This window comes from Symphodus melops, assembly GCF_947650265.1.
Source record: "Symphodus melops genome assembly, chromosome: 7".
Lineage (NCBI taxonomy): Eukaryota > Metazoa > Chordata > Actinopteri > Labriformes > Labridae > Symphodus > Symphodus melops.
The window spans coordinates 4,969,275-4,987,497 of record NC_136697.1 but is presented as its reverse complement, the minus strand read 5'-3'; the positions used below and the strand labels follow the sequence as shown (position 1 = coordinate 4,987,497).

Here is an 18,223-nt window from a genome sequence, read left to right as displayed (position 1 = left end):
AATGCCTTAATCAAAGGGAAATATTTCACACTCGATGAATTAAATAAATTAATCAAAGAGTTCCCATACAGATGGGCAGATAGAACAGATGCACCACAACCAGTTCCACTGACTTTTGCTGCAAGAAAAACTGTTGGTGGGAATGCCCATGAAAACTGGGCTTTGCTTCGCCTCCTTCCCTTGATAGTTGGAGAAAGAATCCCTGAGAATGAACCAGCATGGCTGATCCTTCTGAACCTTAAGGACATACACTCAACAAAAATATAAACGCAACACTTTTGTTTTTGCTCCCATTTGTCATGAGATGGACTCAAAGATCTAAAATTCATTCCAGATACACAATATTACCATTTCTCTCAAACATTGTTCACAAATCTGTCTAAATGTGTGATAGTGAGCACTTTTGCTTTGCTGAGATAATCCATCCCACCTCACAGGTGTGCCACATCAAGATGCTCATCAGACACCATGATTAGTGCACAGGTGTACCTTATACTGCCCACAATAAAAGGCCACTCTGAAATGTGCAGTTTTGTCTCACAGCAAAATGCCACAGATGGCGCAAGCATTGAGGGAGCGTGCAATTGGCATGCTGACAGCAGGAATGTCAACCAGATCTGTTGCTCGGGCATTGAATGTTCATTTCTCCACCATAAGCCGTCTCCAAAGGCGTTTCAGAGAATATGGCAGTACATCCAACCGGCCTCACAACCGCAGACCACGTGTAACCACACCAGCCCAGGACCTCCACATCCAGCAGGTTCACCTCCAAGATCGTCTGAGACCAGCTACTCAGACAGCTGCTGAAACAATTGGTTTGCATAACCAAAGAATTTCTGCACAAACTGTCAGAAACCGTCTCAGGGAAGCTCAACTGCATGCTCGTCGTCCTCATCGGGGTCTTAACCTGACTCCAGATCGTCGCCGTAACAGACTTGAGTGGGCAAATGCTCACATTCGATGGCGTCTGGCACGTTGGAGAGGTGTTCTCTTCACGGATGAATCTCGGTTTACATTGTTCAGGGCAGATGGCAGACAGCGTGTGTGGCGTCGTGTGGGTGAGCGCTTTGCTGATGTCAATGTTGTGGATCGAGTGGCCCATGGTGGTGGTGGGGTTATGGTATGGGCAGGCATCTGTTATGGACGAAGAACACAGGTGCATTTTATTGATGGCATTTTGAATGCACAGAGATACCGTGATGAGATCCTGAGGCCCATTGTTGTGCCATACATCCATGAACATCACCTCATGTTTCAGCAAGATAATGCACGGCCCCATGTTGCAAGGATCTGTACACAATTCTTGGAAGCTGAAAATGTCCCAGTTCTTGCATGGCCAGCATACTCACCGGACATGTCACCCATTGAGCATGTTTGGGATGTGCTTGACCGGCGTATACGACAGCGCGTACCAGTTCCCACTAATATCCAGCAACTTCGCACAGCCATTGAAGAGGAGTGGACCAACATTCCACAGGCCACAATTGACAATCTGATAAACTCTATGCGAAGAAGATGTGTTGCACTGCATGAGGCAAATGGTGGTCACACCAGATACTGACTGGTTCTGAGTCCCCAGACCCTCAATAAAGCAAAAACTGCACATTTCAGGGTGGCCTTTTATTGTGGACAGTCTAAGGTACACCTATGCACTAATCATGGTGTCTGATGAGCATCTTGATGTGGCACACCTGTGAGGTGGGATGGATTGTCTCAGCAAAGCAAAAGTGCTCACTATCACACATTTAGACAGATTTATGAACAATGTTTGAGAGAAATGGTAATATTGTGTATCTGGAATGAATTTTAGATCTTTGAGTCCATCTCATGACAAATGGGAGCAAAAACAAAAGTGTTGCGTTTATATTTTTGTTGAGTGTAGTTGAACTTGTCCATTCTCCTGTTCATACAGACCTCACTATTTGTTTCCTTGACAGCAAGATTTCTGAGCATCGGCACAGATTCCTGGAGGTTTTCCCTCAGGAAAGACTTATTCCGAAGCATCATTTTCTCGAACACTACCCACACCTGATAAAGGCTTTTGGTCCACTTGTGTCTTTGTGGACTATGCGCTTTGAAGCCAAGCACAGCTTTTTTAAGCGTGTGGTCAGGCATACGCATAGCTTCCGAAACATTCTGTTGTCTCTTGCAGTGAAGCATCAGTTAATGATCGCATACCAACTACATGGCAGTAAAATTGTTCAACCTCTACAGGTAGCAAAACTGTCAACAGTGGATTTGACTGTGCTGAGGGAAGACATTAAGAAAGCAGTGGAATCAAAATTCCCTGGGGAATCATTTGTCCACATGGCAAACACAGTGTGTTACAATGGCACCAGTTACACCACTGGCATGATCTTGGCACATGGTTCAACAGGTGGTCTGCCAGATTTTGTAGAATTGACACAGCTTGTTGTCGTAAATGGGAAGGTTAGCTTCATTGTGAAATGTTTAAATTCATGGTATATTGAGCATCTTAGAAGCTATGAGCTTGAAAACACAAGAAGTGTTAAACTCATTGAGCCTAGTGAGTTGTTTGACATCTTCCCCATGGCAGCATACAGTGTTGCAGGGAAGCGCATGGTGACCCAGAAGTGCTACATTTATGTACCATAGATGGCCAGCATAAGGGGTCAGCATACCTTGTCAGTTATTTGAGTTTATTGATGAGACCTCAAAAATTGCATCATCCTCTCTATATATGGGGTTACTGTCTCATTACGCAAACAAAGATTTTTTTAATGAATGTACTTGCCCCACACTTGAGCACAAATGATAATCTTCAATTGCAGGTGTAGTGAGAATATACAACTCCTCCAATGTGTGTATTCCAATAATATTTTTCAAAGTGTGATAATGTTCAATCTATAATCAAACATTAGGCAATACTAGTGTCTCAATTTGCCAGAAGCATGTTATGACTTTTAAACCCAGACCACAGTGATTCTCACTGAGGAGGAGAGGATGTTAGGCTCTTCATGACTCTGCTAATATGGAGATGTAAAAAGTTATTTGAGTTGTAGTTGTAAATATGAGGTCCATAATACTGATATCGAAATCAAGATGGTAATCTTTGTAGTTTTACATTTATTACATTATTCTTCAGAGGGAAATGTTAAAGTGAACAAAACTTTCTTCCTATTCTTGTCATTTGCCATAAACATAAATGTCTTCAACATTAAGTCATAGTATAAGCAGACATGTAGGATTTTTTTGCAGTAGGGTCTGTAGAAGTATACTTATGGACACAAACGTAAGACTTGCTGTGAAGTTTGATGATGAGGAAATGTCACAGTGTAATGTAACATTTCTTGAAGACTTAATCAACCAGTACCTCTCAGACTTTTCATCACATTTATCATATAAACTAGTATGCTATGTCCAAAGCTTTTATTTGTCCAGAGTACTTTTTCAGTGGTCATATTCTTCTCCCATACTGAATGATTATGTGAAGTGATGTGTCTGCGTGCATTCTATAACCTAAACTGATGTAATGTTTTCTTTTATAGATAGTCTGATGTCTTCTCAAGCCAAACTTCGGATCATTCTTCAGGACCATGAAATTCGCAAACTGGATTTACCTCATGGAATCCCTGATACTGTGGATGAACTCGAGTCTATTGTGAGAGAGAAATTTGGTCTTGATGGGAACTTTACCTTGCATTATAAGGATGCTGACTTTGGAGAGGAATATTTTTCTCTGACATCAACAAGTGACATCAAGGACAAAGATACCATTAAGGTGGTTCACATTGTTGAACCTCCTGCACTTACTCTGACCTTTACTGATATGGACAGTTCCTTTGAAAGTGCACTAATTACCTCACTCCCTAATTCAGAGAGGTCTGTCCATCCTGCTAGCAGCGGCTGCTCTTCTGGATCGCAGGACACACTGATTCTTTCATCACCTGAACGTGTTACTCGGCGTACACAGCGTTGGCCCACTAAATTTCCAGTACCCACTTTTGCCTATAACACAGAGCTTGTGCTGGCCTCAGGAAATGAAGATTTCAGAAAGGATGGAATTCAGCTCAGCTTTGCCACGATCCTTTCAGACATCCTTGAGAAGCTGGCTGAAAGCATCTTTCTGTATGTTGCCTACCCCACAAGTGCGCAGTTGAACGATGTTGCTGAGGCACTGATTCAGAAGCATCCTTGCCTTAAAGAACCAGGGTCATATAACGGATGCTATGGATGGCAACAAAGATTAAAATATAAAATGGCCGGCTATAGATCTAAGTTGAGAGGGCTTGGATGCCCTGAGCTTGATGTGAACTCTCTTAAAAAGAAGCGAACACATGAGAAAGCACCTGCAAAGAATATTAAAAAGCCAAGAAGGGCAGAGGTGAACTATTTACCTCCTCACCCACAAGGAGAAACGGAAGTAACTTTGGAACATGTAAGATTGGAGCTCCTTGATGAAGTAAAGAAGAGGAACAACTGCCAGGTCATCAGTGAGAAAATGGCAAAGACATTCTCCATTCGCAGGCAGGAAGTTGTCAATGAAGCACCACCAATCAGTGACTTAAGAGACCGATGGCCTGCTCTTTTCGATGCAATGCAGGTTAATATTGTTTCATAAAATGGTTTGCAGTATGTGCAATGTCAGTCAATTTTCTACATTAACAAATCACGCCTTTTTATTTGTATTTGTGTTTTATACAGATCAATGAAGAATTCAGAAGGATCACCACTGTTGGTCTTGAGACAACATTCATGGCAAAACTGGACCAGTATACCCCGAAAATAATGGCCTTGGTGTCCTCAAGAGGAGGAGCTGCAAAAAGGAAGATTCAGCACATAAATAACATGCTGCTGGAGGTATAAATAAATGTAACAGTTCATATAAAATACCAAAAAGTTAGCTAAATTAATTAATCATAAATTAAAGATTTATTTTTTAAATGTCATTCTCTTGTATCATTTACAGGAACAGTCTGTAGAAAGGAGGAGAGAAGCTGCAATTCGTAGCCTAATGGCGTACCTGAGAGAACAGGAGGAGGATCTCTTCAAAGAACAGTTGGTAGGTAAATCCAACACTTCAACTGATAAAAAAAACAGGAAGGACTCCAAGGCACTCTCATGGAAAAGTTAAAAAGCCTTTAATAAAGTGGCTTGGTTACATTTAAACTTATAAAAACACTAACGCTAAATGTAACCAAGCCACTTTATTAAAGGCTTTTTAACTTTTCCATGAGAGTGCCTTGGAGTCCTTCCTGTTTTGCATCATTTATATCCCATCCAAAGAGCACCTCAAACTTACAACTTCTGAGTCCTGTAAGCGCTCCTATATAGACTTTTTTCTAACTTCAACTGATAACTTCAGGATTTAACCTGGGCTGTATTTAGGGATGGCAGACGATCAGGACGATCTGTGATATATTCAGTAAGTTTGAACAGAGCTTTGTGGGCAGTGTTTGTTTGTTTGTGTTAAAAGTATGCCATTAATATCGTTTGTTTTGCTACAAAATGGCCATCCCCAAAGCCCAGGTTAAATCCTGAAGTTATCCCTTAAGTTCAGATACACTATACATTATTCTTGTTTTTACATTTGACAAAAAAACACTGACATTGATTCTGATCTACTTATGCCAGGATGGTGATGAAGTTCGTTGTGAGCAGAGGGGCATCTGAACCAGCCAACGCAACAGTGGTGATTGAGGGAGCAGAGGTCCTGGATGGCCTGACTGTCCCGAGAGCATGTGCCTTGCTCATGGGACTAATGTACGCACTCAACCTGAGCTACCCAAAAGAACTAAAGAGCACCTTTGAGGCATTTCAAAAGATATTCCTTGAGCTGGATGCTCTGCGAGCTAGTCCCAAGGTAATGTCTCTAAAAAGTAAACTGCTGTACTAAAAATTAGGCTGCATTCTAATTCCACAAATGTTGCACTGTTATATTTGTGTTGGTATTTGGTGCAACATACAGCACCAGTATTGTTGCCAGTTGGTTATTAATTAGATACACCCAGCTAAAACAAATGCAGTTACATACAACAGTCATTTCATTTAATGTAATTTTTGGTACTTTTGAGGTGTTATTAATATTTAGACCTCCACTGAAATACATAGAAGAGACTAAACAGCATATAGCTATAATGCATTATAGTTTTACAACAAGCACAAACCACAATCTAGGCAGCATCAAAATGATAAAGCTGAATCAACACTTCTCTGAAGCCATCTAAAAAATAAAAAAAACTGCATAAATTTTAGCTAGGTATATTTGCATTTTTGTATATGTTGATTTATACATTTTTGGAAGTATTAATGTGTTCGCTCTGTATAGAAAATGTGTTTCAATTTTCTTCATGGAGAACACCTATAGCCATATGATGTATTTTTATTTTTTTCCAAACACCAGCAACATTGTTTTCTGCATTCCTTTTTGCGTGACTGTTACTTTTCCTGTTTTGTTCTTTAATTTATTTAAATTTAGTTCAGGGGATCAGTCTTCCAAAATTCAAATATTAATTTGGATTTGAGTTTTTTGTGTGTGTTTAACAGCAAACTCCTGCAAATATTGACTTCATGTCTTCATTTGGAGCTCCTCCATGTTTATTTGAGGGTTAACAGTTGGACAACTTGGCATTTGTATACAATAAACAAGTTTGACCATTATACTGACTGAACTGTATTAATGTTTAAAAAAAAAAACCATTATTGATAAGAAATTGAGGAAACAATTTGAATTGATATTTGTGATGAGAAATGCAAAACAAATGCTGGAATAGCTTAAATTAAGTAAAATAACATAAATAAATTAAGTTTGTTTACCTTAATTTAATATTAGCCATTTTATTAAAATTAAGTTGGTTTACCTTAATTTAACATTAGCCATTTTATTAAAATTAAGTTGGTTTACCTTAATTTAACATTAGCCATTAAGTTGGTTTACCTTAATTTAATATTAGCCATTTTATTAAAATTAAGTTGGTTTACCTTAATTTAACATTAGCCATTAAGTTGGTTTACCTTAATTTAATATTAGCCATTAAGTTGGTTTACCTTAATTTAATATTAGCCATTAAGTTGGTTTACCTTAATTTAATATTAGCCATTAAGTTGGTTTACCTTAATTTAATATTAGCCATTTTATTAAAATTACGTTGGTTCAGCTTAATTAACTGTTCGCATGGTGAAGTAAATCATGTTGGTTGTCCTTAAATAACTGACTTTCTAACATTAAAAGTCTTGTTGGATTTACAGAAAATTTTTAGTCAGAATTTATTAAAAAGATTGATGCAAATTGTTACCTTAATTTAATTAAGTGGAGCCTTTGTATTTTTTTTTAGAGTGTAGTAAACTGCTGCATCTTCAGTCTGGACTCCACTGATGGTCAGAGTGAAGGCAGAGTTTGATCCACTGCCTGAAAAACGACCTGGAATTCCTGATGCTCGAGTGCTGGCAGTGTACATAAGAGGTTTAGGAGTTCCTCCATCTTTCTGTTGGTACCAGTGCAAATAGTTATTACTATAAACATTCTGACTGGTCGTACATGAGATGGAGACAGAGGCTCCCGGAGCAGAGCTCACTGCTGCAGGCTGAGTCACTGTGACCTGTCCTCTGGACTCTGAGGATACAGAGACAAAAACAGAAAGCAGCTTCAGGGTTTAGTGGGCTTCATTTCAGAGGGACGGATGTTCATAGAGGAGAGGAGTTTGATTCTCTGGACTTTACCTGTGAAACAGCAGCAGAGGAGGAGAGTCCAGATGAGGACGCAGATCAAAGTCATGTTTTTGAGGAGGAGGAGGAGGATTTCTGTTGTGATGAAGGACAGCTGTCAGTCATCCAGTGTTCAAGTGTCAGGACTATAAACTCTCCCAGAGCACTGGAGCATGGTGCTGCTGATGCAAAGTGGCTCTCTATGGAAATGTTCTGAGAAAATGGATGATTCTGAGTTGATCGTTTCAAAATGTGCTGAAAACTAATTTGAATATGAGAAGTTTTTAGATCATTAGAAACCAACTGCAGAGCATCATCAGCATACAAGGTCATTGTGAGGTTTTGTGAATCGTATTTTCATTATTTTACAAATTATAATACAGCTTTTTAATGATTGCTACAAGCGCAACTAAGACCAAGACAATGGATATTTACTGTGAAATTTACAAATGATTTCACATTGTACATCAGAACAGATACCATCATGTGTTAAAGTGATTCATTGGTTAACGCCTGGTTATTAAGAAACAGCTGATTGAAGATATGCAAATAACCCGTTGTCCTGATCTTGTGTGGAAAAGGAACAATATAGAGCAACACACAGAAAGTAAGAAAAATGCACGAGGGAGACGAATACCAGGACAAGGGAGATGAATGCCTGGACGAGGACAAGTTAGAGAAGTGGGACAAGAGGATGTAGATGGAGATGAATGCAAATGTGTGGTGGTGCTAAAAGAAGAGCCAGAGCGAGGGTCACTGATGAAATAAGAGCTACTATCATAGTCCATGTCATAAACCACAGAGAGGCTGGTGAACAAGTACAGACAAATAACTGTATGACTCCGCTCTCTAATATGTAACTGTATTTTGTCTCTCTAACGAGTCAACATCTACCTCCCCCAGGGGGCAGAGGACAGCTCCTAAATAAAGAGCAGGAACTTGTTATTGTCAACATAGAGATTGCTGACAGTGAAATAAAAGTGGAGGACATTCAGTCCAGAGTTGTAGAGGACAACCTTGTCTTTGGGAACATTATATCAATCAGCAGAACGTCCATTTCTCTGACTCCAGCTAATCACAGAGTCTGAATAAAACAACTATACAAAGTTCCTTTTGAAAGGAGCAGTGAACGCATCAAAGAACTCTGTCAACAAAACTTCCAGGTATGGTTATGAATACAGTCATTGCTGTACTATACAGTGTGTTTTACTGTAAACTACTCTATAAACCTGGAGTACAGCAGGACATACAGCAAAGCATTTACACACACGGTATCTGATTACTTTCAGAGAGTCATGGTGTAGGAGGTCGATCAAGTCCCACATGGAATGATCTACTTTGATGACGCTGGCTTCAACTTGGTGAAAAGACGTCGGTGCAGAAGAAACATAATCAGCAAAATGGCCACAGTAACTAGAGAGGAGCCAACATCACCATGTTCACCACAATCACCAACAACTGTGCACTGCTGCATAAATGTGAGATTGGCCCCTGACCACCGTCTCCTTTTCTTAGAAGACCTGAACAAAAGACTGGTGCCAGAGGCAGAAAGGGGACAGTAGGGAGACCACTTGCCAATATATGTGATCACATGGGACAATGTAGTATTCCATCATTCCTGTGTAGTCACAGTCTTGTTTGACACCCATCCCAGGACAGTGTCCCTTTTACTTCCCCCACTTTCCTTTACTCAACCCCATTGAGGAGTTTTTCTCAGCCTGGTGGTAGAAAGTTTTTGACCCATTGTCCACAGGACCAAATGTCCCTCCTGGATGCAATAGATGCTGAATGTTAAGACATCAGAGCACTGAACACTGCCAGGGGGGATAAGGCATGCCAGAAGATTCTTTCCAAGATTCCTTGCCCGGAGAAGATATCAGGTAAGTAAGTAAGTAAGTAAAATCTATTTATATAGCACTTTTCACAGGCAGGGGCCACAAAGTGCTTCACAAACAGGGTTTAAAACATCACAAGCAACAAACAGACAGTACAGAGATCATAGCAGCCCTAAAAGAGACCAACCAAAAGCCTGGACAAATAAAAACGTCCCCAGTTGACTCTTGAAAGTGTCGGAGTCACATTGAACGAGCATCCAATAGGCCGACGTGGATTGACGTCTCGGAGGTAGTGTCCGTGTTGCGGAGCGGGACTGGACGAAGGCACATCCAGCGGTCACGTGAGCTCCAGCTGGTCCATGCTGGAAAAGCCGGCATAAACACGGAAGTAGGCGATGGCGATGAAAACCCCTAATCATGGCTCCAGCACTGCGAAGGGTCCAGGACAGTTGTTGAAGTGCGGGCAGGCGGCAGCGAGGACACGCTGGCGCACACATCGAGGAGAGGAATCTGGCGCAGGAACCGAGCGTGGTCCCGGCAGCCGAAGACGACGGAGCCCCCGGCAGCCGCAGCACGCCCTCGCTTCACTTGGATACCGGACCGAGAGCCTCTTTTTCTGGATCTTCTGGATCTCCTGCGGGTCTTACCCGGCACCCGATACAGCACCAAGTAGTCAGGTGAGACGGGATCGATTTCAAACGGAGGCGGAAATGCCTGTTTGTAACGGTCCCAGGTATGAAACATGTCCTCAAATGACTCTTTGATATGAAATAAAGAGTCCCGATCATAGGTTAGTAAAGCCAGGACACTTCCATTTGTCAACTGGGCTGCAAAGATCACATATAGTGAAACAATAATCATCAATAATCTACAAAACAGAGAGCGAACCGTGGCAATGCCAGTCACAGGCGCCAGTACGGTTTGGTGGTGTGGATCAGAACATGTGGCCAAATGCAGAAGTCAGGCAGATGAGAAGAGGAGTTTTTTGATTTCTTTATTCTCCTGAGGCTTTTTTAGTTTGTATATTTTGTATTGTTTGGTGTGTGTGTACTCTATGGAAATGGTCTGAGAAAACTGATGATTTTGAGTTGATTGATTTATTAAAAAAGTGGTAATAGAGTGAAGTCAATGTAGGGTCACAATCGTTAGAGAAATAAATTCCTGCACATTTTTTTATGTCTTTGTTTTTCACTTGTCTGATGTTTGATTTCAGCATCTTTTTCATCATTTTAAGTCTTTAAGGACTCTAAGTATGCTGAAACTAAAGCTTTTTGTATTTCTGTTGTTCATTCTGTCTGTCAGCATCAATAAAGTGTCATTTCGGTGGGTGGTGCAGCAGCACGGCGTGCTATGGGAGAGTCTTCACAAGATTTTTCGCAAATTAAATCCAGCAAAATCAGTTTAGGCTGACGCTACTTTCCCGGGTGCCTGTCTCTCTGCTAAGATAGGCCTACAACCGGGCCCATTCGCCCATTGTGACAGGCCTGTCCTCGGCTGTGGTGGAGAAGCCATCGGACCCTGACCCTGCCCCCTGCACTCCCCTTGGAATTAATGGATGGTTAACAGTAACGCCTGGTGGGACCGACTGCGGCCAACCAGCCCAGCCTGCTGATTCAACCCGGGGACATACGCAGAGCCCTCCTTGGAGCAAGGTGGTAAAGGCTGGGCGCAAGACTCAGCTACGACTGAAGCAAGCATCTGAGAACTCTGCCCATCCGACGCCCTACAACTAGCACGGGAAAAACTTCAACGGGGTATGTGAGAAAGAAAACTGGCATAGTCTGGACTAGTGTGGTTAGCAATACTGCCCTACAAAGCAAAAAGGCAGTAACTGCAATTTTGGTCAAAAATGAGTTATCATTTTCGTGACATTCATTGCATCCTTTATTATGTAACAAAATATCTTGTCTTAAATGTGTATCGTTTTGGAGAAAAATAATTGTTGTTTGAACAGTAACTGCAAAAAACCCTAGTGAAACAAAGCAACAACACAGTAAAAACCATTACGGTTTTCTTGCTTTGTTTCGTGTCAGTTACTGTACTCATGCTTTGTATTACTAGTCTACATCACAGCCGTGTTACTGCACAGTAAATTTACCGTTTCCATGGTGACCGCGCCACAACAGACAGATTCTACCGATACCACTTTGACATTCCACAGAGAACTTTGATTGAACAGACAAATCTGATTGAGATGGCACAATCAAGAGGAAAGATGATGGTCGAAATGGCCTTGAAAAGGAAATACCCGAAGTCTGGTAAGTATTTAAATACAAAAGCCATTCATTTAGCAGTCAAACGTCACGGTCAGTCAGCGTTTGGTAACTCTCTGGCCATGATCCTAGCGATAACTATATATTCTCTAGCTAGCTCACCTCATCCGAAATGTCACGTCATTGTTTTGTTGTTCATATCACAAAGTTAGAATCCATATAATATTTAATAAACAGTAGGTCCTAACGCAAAGCTCCACGCCCCAAGAAAGGTAGGCGTATCTCATCTGTATATTAATTAGGCCACCCGGTATGCTAATTCTTGAAACTGATGTAGGCTTACAAAATCGCGTTTGTTTACCACCAACATACAATCTGTCCTAATACAGGTCCTAATCCTAATACCCACATTATCCGAACACTTCATTCAAAACCGTGCAGTGTAGCCTCGCCTACTTTTCAAGTTTCAAAACACCCGCACATCTGTAGGCTTGTCCTTCTTTTTCGAGCCAGACAATCAGATGAGTAAAATCATGTTTGGCCTACCCCATTCAGCAGCCATGGGCATCGATCTCCGGTCTAATGAATGGCATCCTCGTTTAGTTTTCTTCACAATGCTTGACATTGTTGTCCCAGCAGGCAAGAGTATACCATCAAGGTTGTCAGCTAGAGCTGTCAGTGTAGGCTACGTGACACAGGCTCTCTGTTTCCACTTTAAACACTCCTTGCACTCCGCTGTTTAAAGAATGCTTGAAGTTAGAGTTTGGAGTAAAACTGACTTCTTTCTCTCTACACGCCCATGCTTTCAACATACCGGTAAACAAACTTTTGAGTAGGTGTGCCGACAGTGAATTACGTCCCCCCACCTCTCCGGCTCAAACAAGTGGTTCCGTGTCCCATTTTTTCTGCACAAAAACAGAGCCTATCTGGTGGCGCCGATTGCGCAGCGGCAGCGCGCGCGCAACATTTTGTGAGGTTTTGCTCCTCTCGCGGGCGGCCCGGGTTCGCGTCCGGCCTGTGGCCACTTTCCCGCATGCCTCTCCCCGCTCTCTCCCTGTTTCCGACTCTATCCACTGTCCTATCAATAAAGGCATAAAGGCCAAAAATAAAACCTTTAAAAAATAAACTAAAAAAACATAGCCTATCTATGCTTTTGTGTTATTGCGTCATTCCTGCATACGCGCAAGCTTCTTTGTTATTGTTAGTTTCCCTAATTCAATTTATTAGGTCTACATGCAAATAATTAAAAAATAACTGGTTATGGTTGCAATTCTAGACCTATTTATTTCTTATGTATTTATTTTTAGTCAGCCTAATTCACACATTAGTCTGGCTTAACTATTATAGGCTAAGGTTTTTCCCTAGCCTACAATTAAATATAAAATATAGACTAGGCCTAATGACGTGCAAATATTTAACAGACTTAAAATGTTGTCCAGTAGGGACACTTGTTGTAAATTAGGCTGTAATAAGAATTGTAATATCATATATCTTGTTTCAGATACTGAAGATAGACACAGCCAGACACAGATGTAGCCTATATTATTGTATGCAGTGTCAAATTGTTTTCTGAGCCACATGTATGCCACTGATTTTCTATATTTTTAATTTTAGCTGTATGTGAAGATGTTCCATCAAAGAGGAAGCCAGACCTGCCCCCTTCCCCTGCCGAGGAAATGGACTGGACCATCATGGACACTTTACTGGATACCAGCTTGAACAGCCCAACTTTGTTTGATGATGACTTTACAGACCCAGACTATGTCCCACCAACCCTAACTGAGACGGTGACTTTGACACAGACTGAACTGGAACTTGAATACCCAGTGGAAGAAATAGGAGAGCCAGTGCCACAGCCTGAGGTGGAAGGAAGGAAAGGAGGATCACATCCACCAATGAGGGAGCCATGTGGTGCGAAGTGTCAAAGAAGGTGTACAGACCATATTTCAGAGGAAAGACGGATGGAGATATGGGAACAATACTGGGAGATGGCCTACACCGAAAGAAGAACCTGGATGTTTCACTCAGTAACCCCACTGTTGACCAAAAGAGCAACTGTCCCAGAGAGTCGCCGTGGCCGCACCTTCATCTACCGGCTACAAGACCAGAAAGGAGAGGCAAGACAGGTCTGCAAGGTGTTTTTTATTTCTACATTGGGATACCATCCCAAAAATGACAGTCTAGTGATGTCCATGATGGGGAAATCCAATTCCAAGCAAATGGCTCCACCCACGGACCAGAGAGGAAAGCAGCCTGCGGTCAACAAGCTGGATGTGAAGACCATTGATGAACACATTGAGTCCTTTAACCCTAATGTGAGCCACTATAGACGGGAACATGCCCCACATCGCCGTTACCTCCCAAGTGACATCACTGTAAAGATGATGCATTCAGACTTCATCGAGAAGGGAAACTCCTGCTCATACGAAGCGTATAGGAAGGTGGTCAAAGAAAAGAAGATCAGCTTTGCGAAGCTTGGGGAGGAGGAGTGTGAAGAGTGTTTACAACACACTGAACACGAGAAAGGCCACACAGAAGGGATCCCAGAAACAGATTGCCTGGAGTGCCAACAGTGGCATAAACACAAACAGTCTGCCCTGGAGAGCCGTCTCTGCTACCAGGCAGATGCAGGGAGGGATTGGCCAAACACCACCTCAGTAAGGAGTGTGGACCTCCAGAAAGTAATAATGCTGCCACGCATGCCGGGTGTTAAGTCGGCTGTGTTTACTCGCCGCATCGTGGCATACCATGAAACCTTTGCCTCAGTGGGAAAGAAAAAGAAGAACAACACCATCTCTGTTCTGTGGCATGAGGGAACGGCAGGGCGAAGTGCAGCAGAGATAACATCAGCGTACATGGCTGCATTGAAGAAGGAGAGGGATGTACGCCACACCATATTCTGGGTGGACAACTGCAGCGCACAAAACAAGAACTGGTGCCTCCTCTCCTCTCTCGTCACGCTCGTGAACAGTGACATTACATCTCAGGAGGACATCACCCTGAAATACTTTGAGCCGGGCCACACCTTCATGAGTGCCGACAGTTTTCACCATGGTGTCGAGCAGCAAATGCGGAAACGTCCAGGAGGTGTGGTCTATGACTTTGAGGACTTTGTCAGTGTTGTGGCAAGCTCAAACTCCAAGAGAGTGGATATTGTCCTGCTGGAAAATGGCAATGTCCTTAATTGGACAGATGGCAATTCTCTTGCCAAATCAAAAAAAGCACCAAAGCTGAAGGAGATTGCAGAGATCCAGGTGCGGCGTGGGTCTAAGAGTTTGTTTATTAAGCGCTCCCACATGGAGGCCGAATTTGAGGAAATGGACTTCCTAATGAAAAAATTCCAGCTAAAGGTACCAACACTTTTGCGACCGCAGGATAAAGGAGTTGAGGAGGCCAAGAAAAAGGACATAATCAAAACTCTTTGTCCTCTTATGCCACCAAATGGGAGGGTGTTCTGGTATGCCTTGCCCTCAATGGATGCTCTAGAGGATGAGGAGTAATAACTATGTGTTGTTCTATTAACTGTACTGTATATATGATTGAAATTATTATTATTCCTGATTGTCTTCATAACCAATGATCTATATGAATTATTACTAAATGAGTTTACAAAAGAGATACGTGTCCCATTTATTCATTTCATCCAGCACTTTGCGTATTAGCCCACTGAAACAAATACTGCTTTATATAAAGCATCACCTTGTAGTCATCACAGGGGTTTGAAAAGCCTTAAAAAAACTTTGGCATGGGTATTTTGTATTGCTCTGTTGAATAGGAGTTAGCCTAACTTTTAAGCTTCAAAGGGATTATTGTTTAATAGTTCTTTAATGTCACACAACTTTAATTGAGTCACAAAATTATGTGGTAATTCCAAATGAACTGTCCCCTTGGGCCTTGATGGAACTTGAAATGTGAAATACTTTAACACACTTTAAGCTGCTATGTCAGCACCAAAACAGATTCCGGTCAAAATACTGACCTACAATGGTCAAATGACTTTGGGTTTAGTATACCCATATTCAAGAAAACAAGTGGTTCCAATTAGTCTAAATACAGCATATCTAACACAGTCTAAGCCTAAACTGTAACAACAAATGTTTTTTACGAATATGTAGTTACTGCCTTTTCCCTTGGTATTGTTGCATATTTTTGGTAAGTAATACAAAGCAAGAACACAGTAACTGTAAAATAGGTGTAAAATATAAAATCAAATATGGGGATTGATGTGTACAAAGAATAAGCTCATATAAAGTAACAAAAAAACTACATGTCCAATAATATACCTACAACTACTTAGGCTGGACGAGGTGATAACTTTAGAGTCGTTTTTCTCAGTTCTGCACTCTGCGTAGTTACTGCCTTTTTGCTTTGTAGGGCAGAATATACTGGCTGTCAAAACAAAGATTGTAAAGGTATTTGCTACAAAGGTTGACCTCAGTGTGGACACCAATGCTCTCAGTGAATATTCAAAAACGAAGCTGGGTCAGGAGGTGACGTAGAAAAATCGAGATAACACAGAGTAGATTCAGTTTTCTGTATCACTGCTGAATGTAACGATGTGGCCTAGCTGTATGATCCGCGGCTCTGGCCCGCTGGGGCTTTTGTCCGACGCTACTATGAGCCTCGTCGCCCTTGAGAAGCAGACAGAGGCCCGTCTGCAGCTCCAGAGGTTGCACCTGGCTCCCAAGATGTGGGGCTGCTTCATGGTAACAATGCTGGGATGCCGGTCACATCTGTGAGCGAGGACGGGATGAAGGCCAGTGGCTCTGCAGGGAGTGTCACAAATTAATTAATGCTTGTTGCTTCTTACAACTCCCACGGGTTATGAGTAGGGCATACTGCTACTGATAGATCGAGACGTCTGGTTGTTGACACAATGTTGGACAAATGGGACATCCTGTGCCTGCAAGAAACCTGGCTGGCGAAACAGGATCTGGATAAGCTGAACACTCGACACATGAATTTCCATGGGGCTGGGGAGTCCACTACCGACCTCAGTACAAGGCTGGTTCAAGGTAGGATAGCTGGTGGTGTAGCCATACTGTGGAACATCAAATATGACTCATTGGTGAAGGTGGTGCGCCTAAATGTGAACTGGGCCATAGGGCTAGAGTGTAATTTTAAAGGAAAGAAATGTACTATTTTAAATGTCTATACACCAAATGATACATGTTTGTCTGCCCTTTCAAAGGGCTTATCATTTGTACCCACGGCCCAATGTAATGAACTTACCACCTACATAGACTTAAAAAAAAAAATTCCGTACACTGAGACTTAAAGAATTCTTCATTGGCTTCAGTTAGAAAGAGGTGCACCCAATTTTCTGGTTAGAATTTTAGTGTTTTGGTACGCTCATCAGACATTCCAGGTTAAATGGGACAATGCTGTATCTGCTCCATTCTGTGTCAGTGATGGAGTGCGACAAGGAGGAATTTTGTCACCTATTCTATTTAATGTTTACATAGATGACTTATCAAATGAGTTAAATATGCTATATACAGGCTGTCTTGTAGGCAACACTACTGTTAATCATCTAATGTATGCCGATGACCTGGTCTTGCTCTGTCCATATAGTGCTGGGCTGCAGCAGATGCTGAAGGTGTGCTCCCAGTATGGCCTTGATCATGGCGTAAAATATAATGCTAAGAAAAGCCATAAAATGATATAAGTGCTGTGAATCCTCTCGAGCGGGTGGAGTTGGTGAATCCTCAAAACCCATCCTCAAAACCCATGACAGCATGACGAGCTGTGACCAGGACATAGACTGGTATAGTTTTGAGTCCTAAAACCAGGAAGTGAGTTAGCATTTAAGCGCCATGGGTTCCTAACTCTAAAAGTCAATGGGGATTTTGAATGGGTTTGTGGTTCGACACCTGAAATGAGGTCTATGGTTAACACAAGATGAAGAGATGTTGATGTTTTGTTAGACGAGATAAACTACGTTAGCTAAGACCCCACTATTGAATTTTAAAGTTTTTATGCAAACTGTGAACGACGGTTGCTAACGAGTAGCTAACTGAAACTACAGTGGTTGTTGCAGACATTACACGTCATCATGCTGGGAACTCTCTCCCGAATCCTCCTTACAGCCTCTAGTCCTGTTTTTCAGTGCTCTTGCAAATATTAGGTTAATAAACAACTTATTAAGAAAACGTTTGGCTATCTTATCAAATCTGCTGATTAGATCGATGAAGCATAAAGGTTGTGACGTCATTATAAACCGACCACAGTGTAGTTCGCTTAGAGCATAAAATTAGCTTTATACTTCTCTCGGCTATACATTAACTCTTCAAACTTCATATAATTCATGTTCATCTGTAAAGATTATCCCGCTGAACAAAACAGCTACACATCAGAAACGTGTGTTTGACACAGAGCTAATTTTCTACAATGATCCAAAATCCAAACCAAAAATCCCATAGGCAAATTTTCGTAGGAACTACCCGTGCCATTTTTTCAGGTTGGCCTACAAAAATACTTAATTTCTATACCAGCCTTTACCCACATGAG

At 41.7% G+C, this 18,223-nt stretch overlaps 1 protein-coding gene across 1 annotated transcript; it reads left to right on the top strand.

Annotated features, from left to right (window-relative positions):
- Window positions 1-3,555: 3,555 nt before the first annotated feature.
- LOC306827182 (uncharacterized protein) lies at window positions 3,556-6,425 on the top strand. The gene is made up of 6 exons (XM_079348851.1): window positions 3,556-3,622; window positions 3,840-4,564; window positions 4,666-4,821; window positions 4,931-5,023; window positions 5,327-5,427; window positions 5,596-6,425. The coding sequence occupies exons 2-6, from the start codon at window positions 4,220-4,222 to the stop codon at window positions 5,855-5,857; spliced, it is 957 nt and encodes a 318-aa protein (XP_079204977.1). The 5' UTR covers window positions 3,556-3,622; window positions 3,840-4,219; the 3' UTR covers window positions 5,858-6,425.
- Window positions 6,426-18,223: the final 11,798 nt, after the last annotated feature.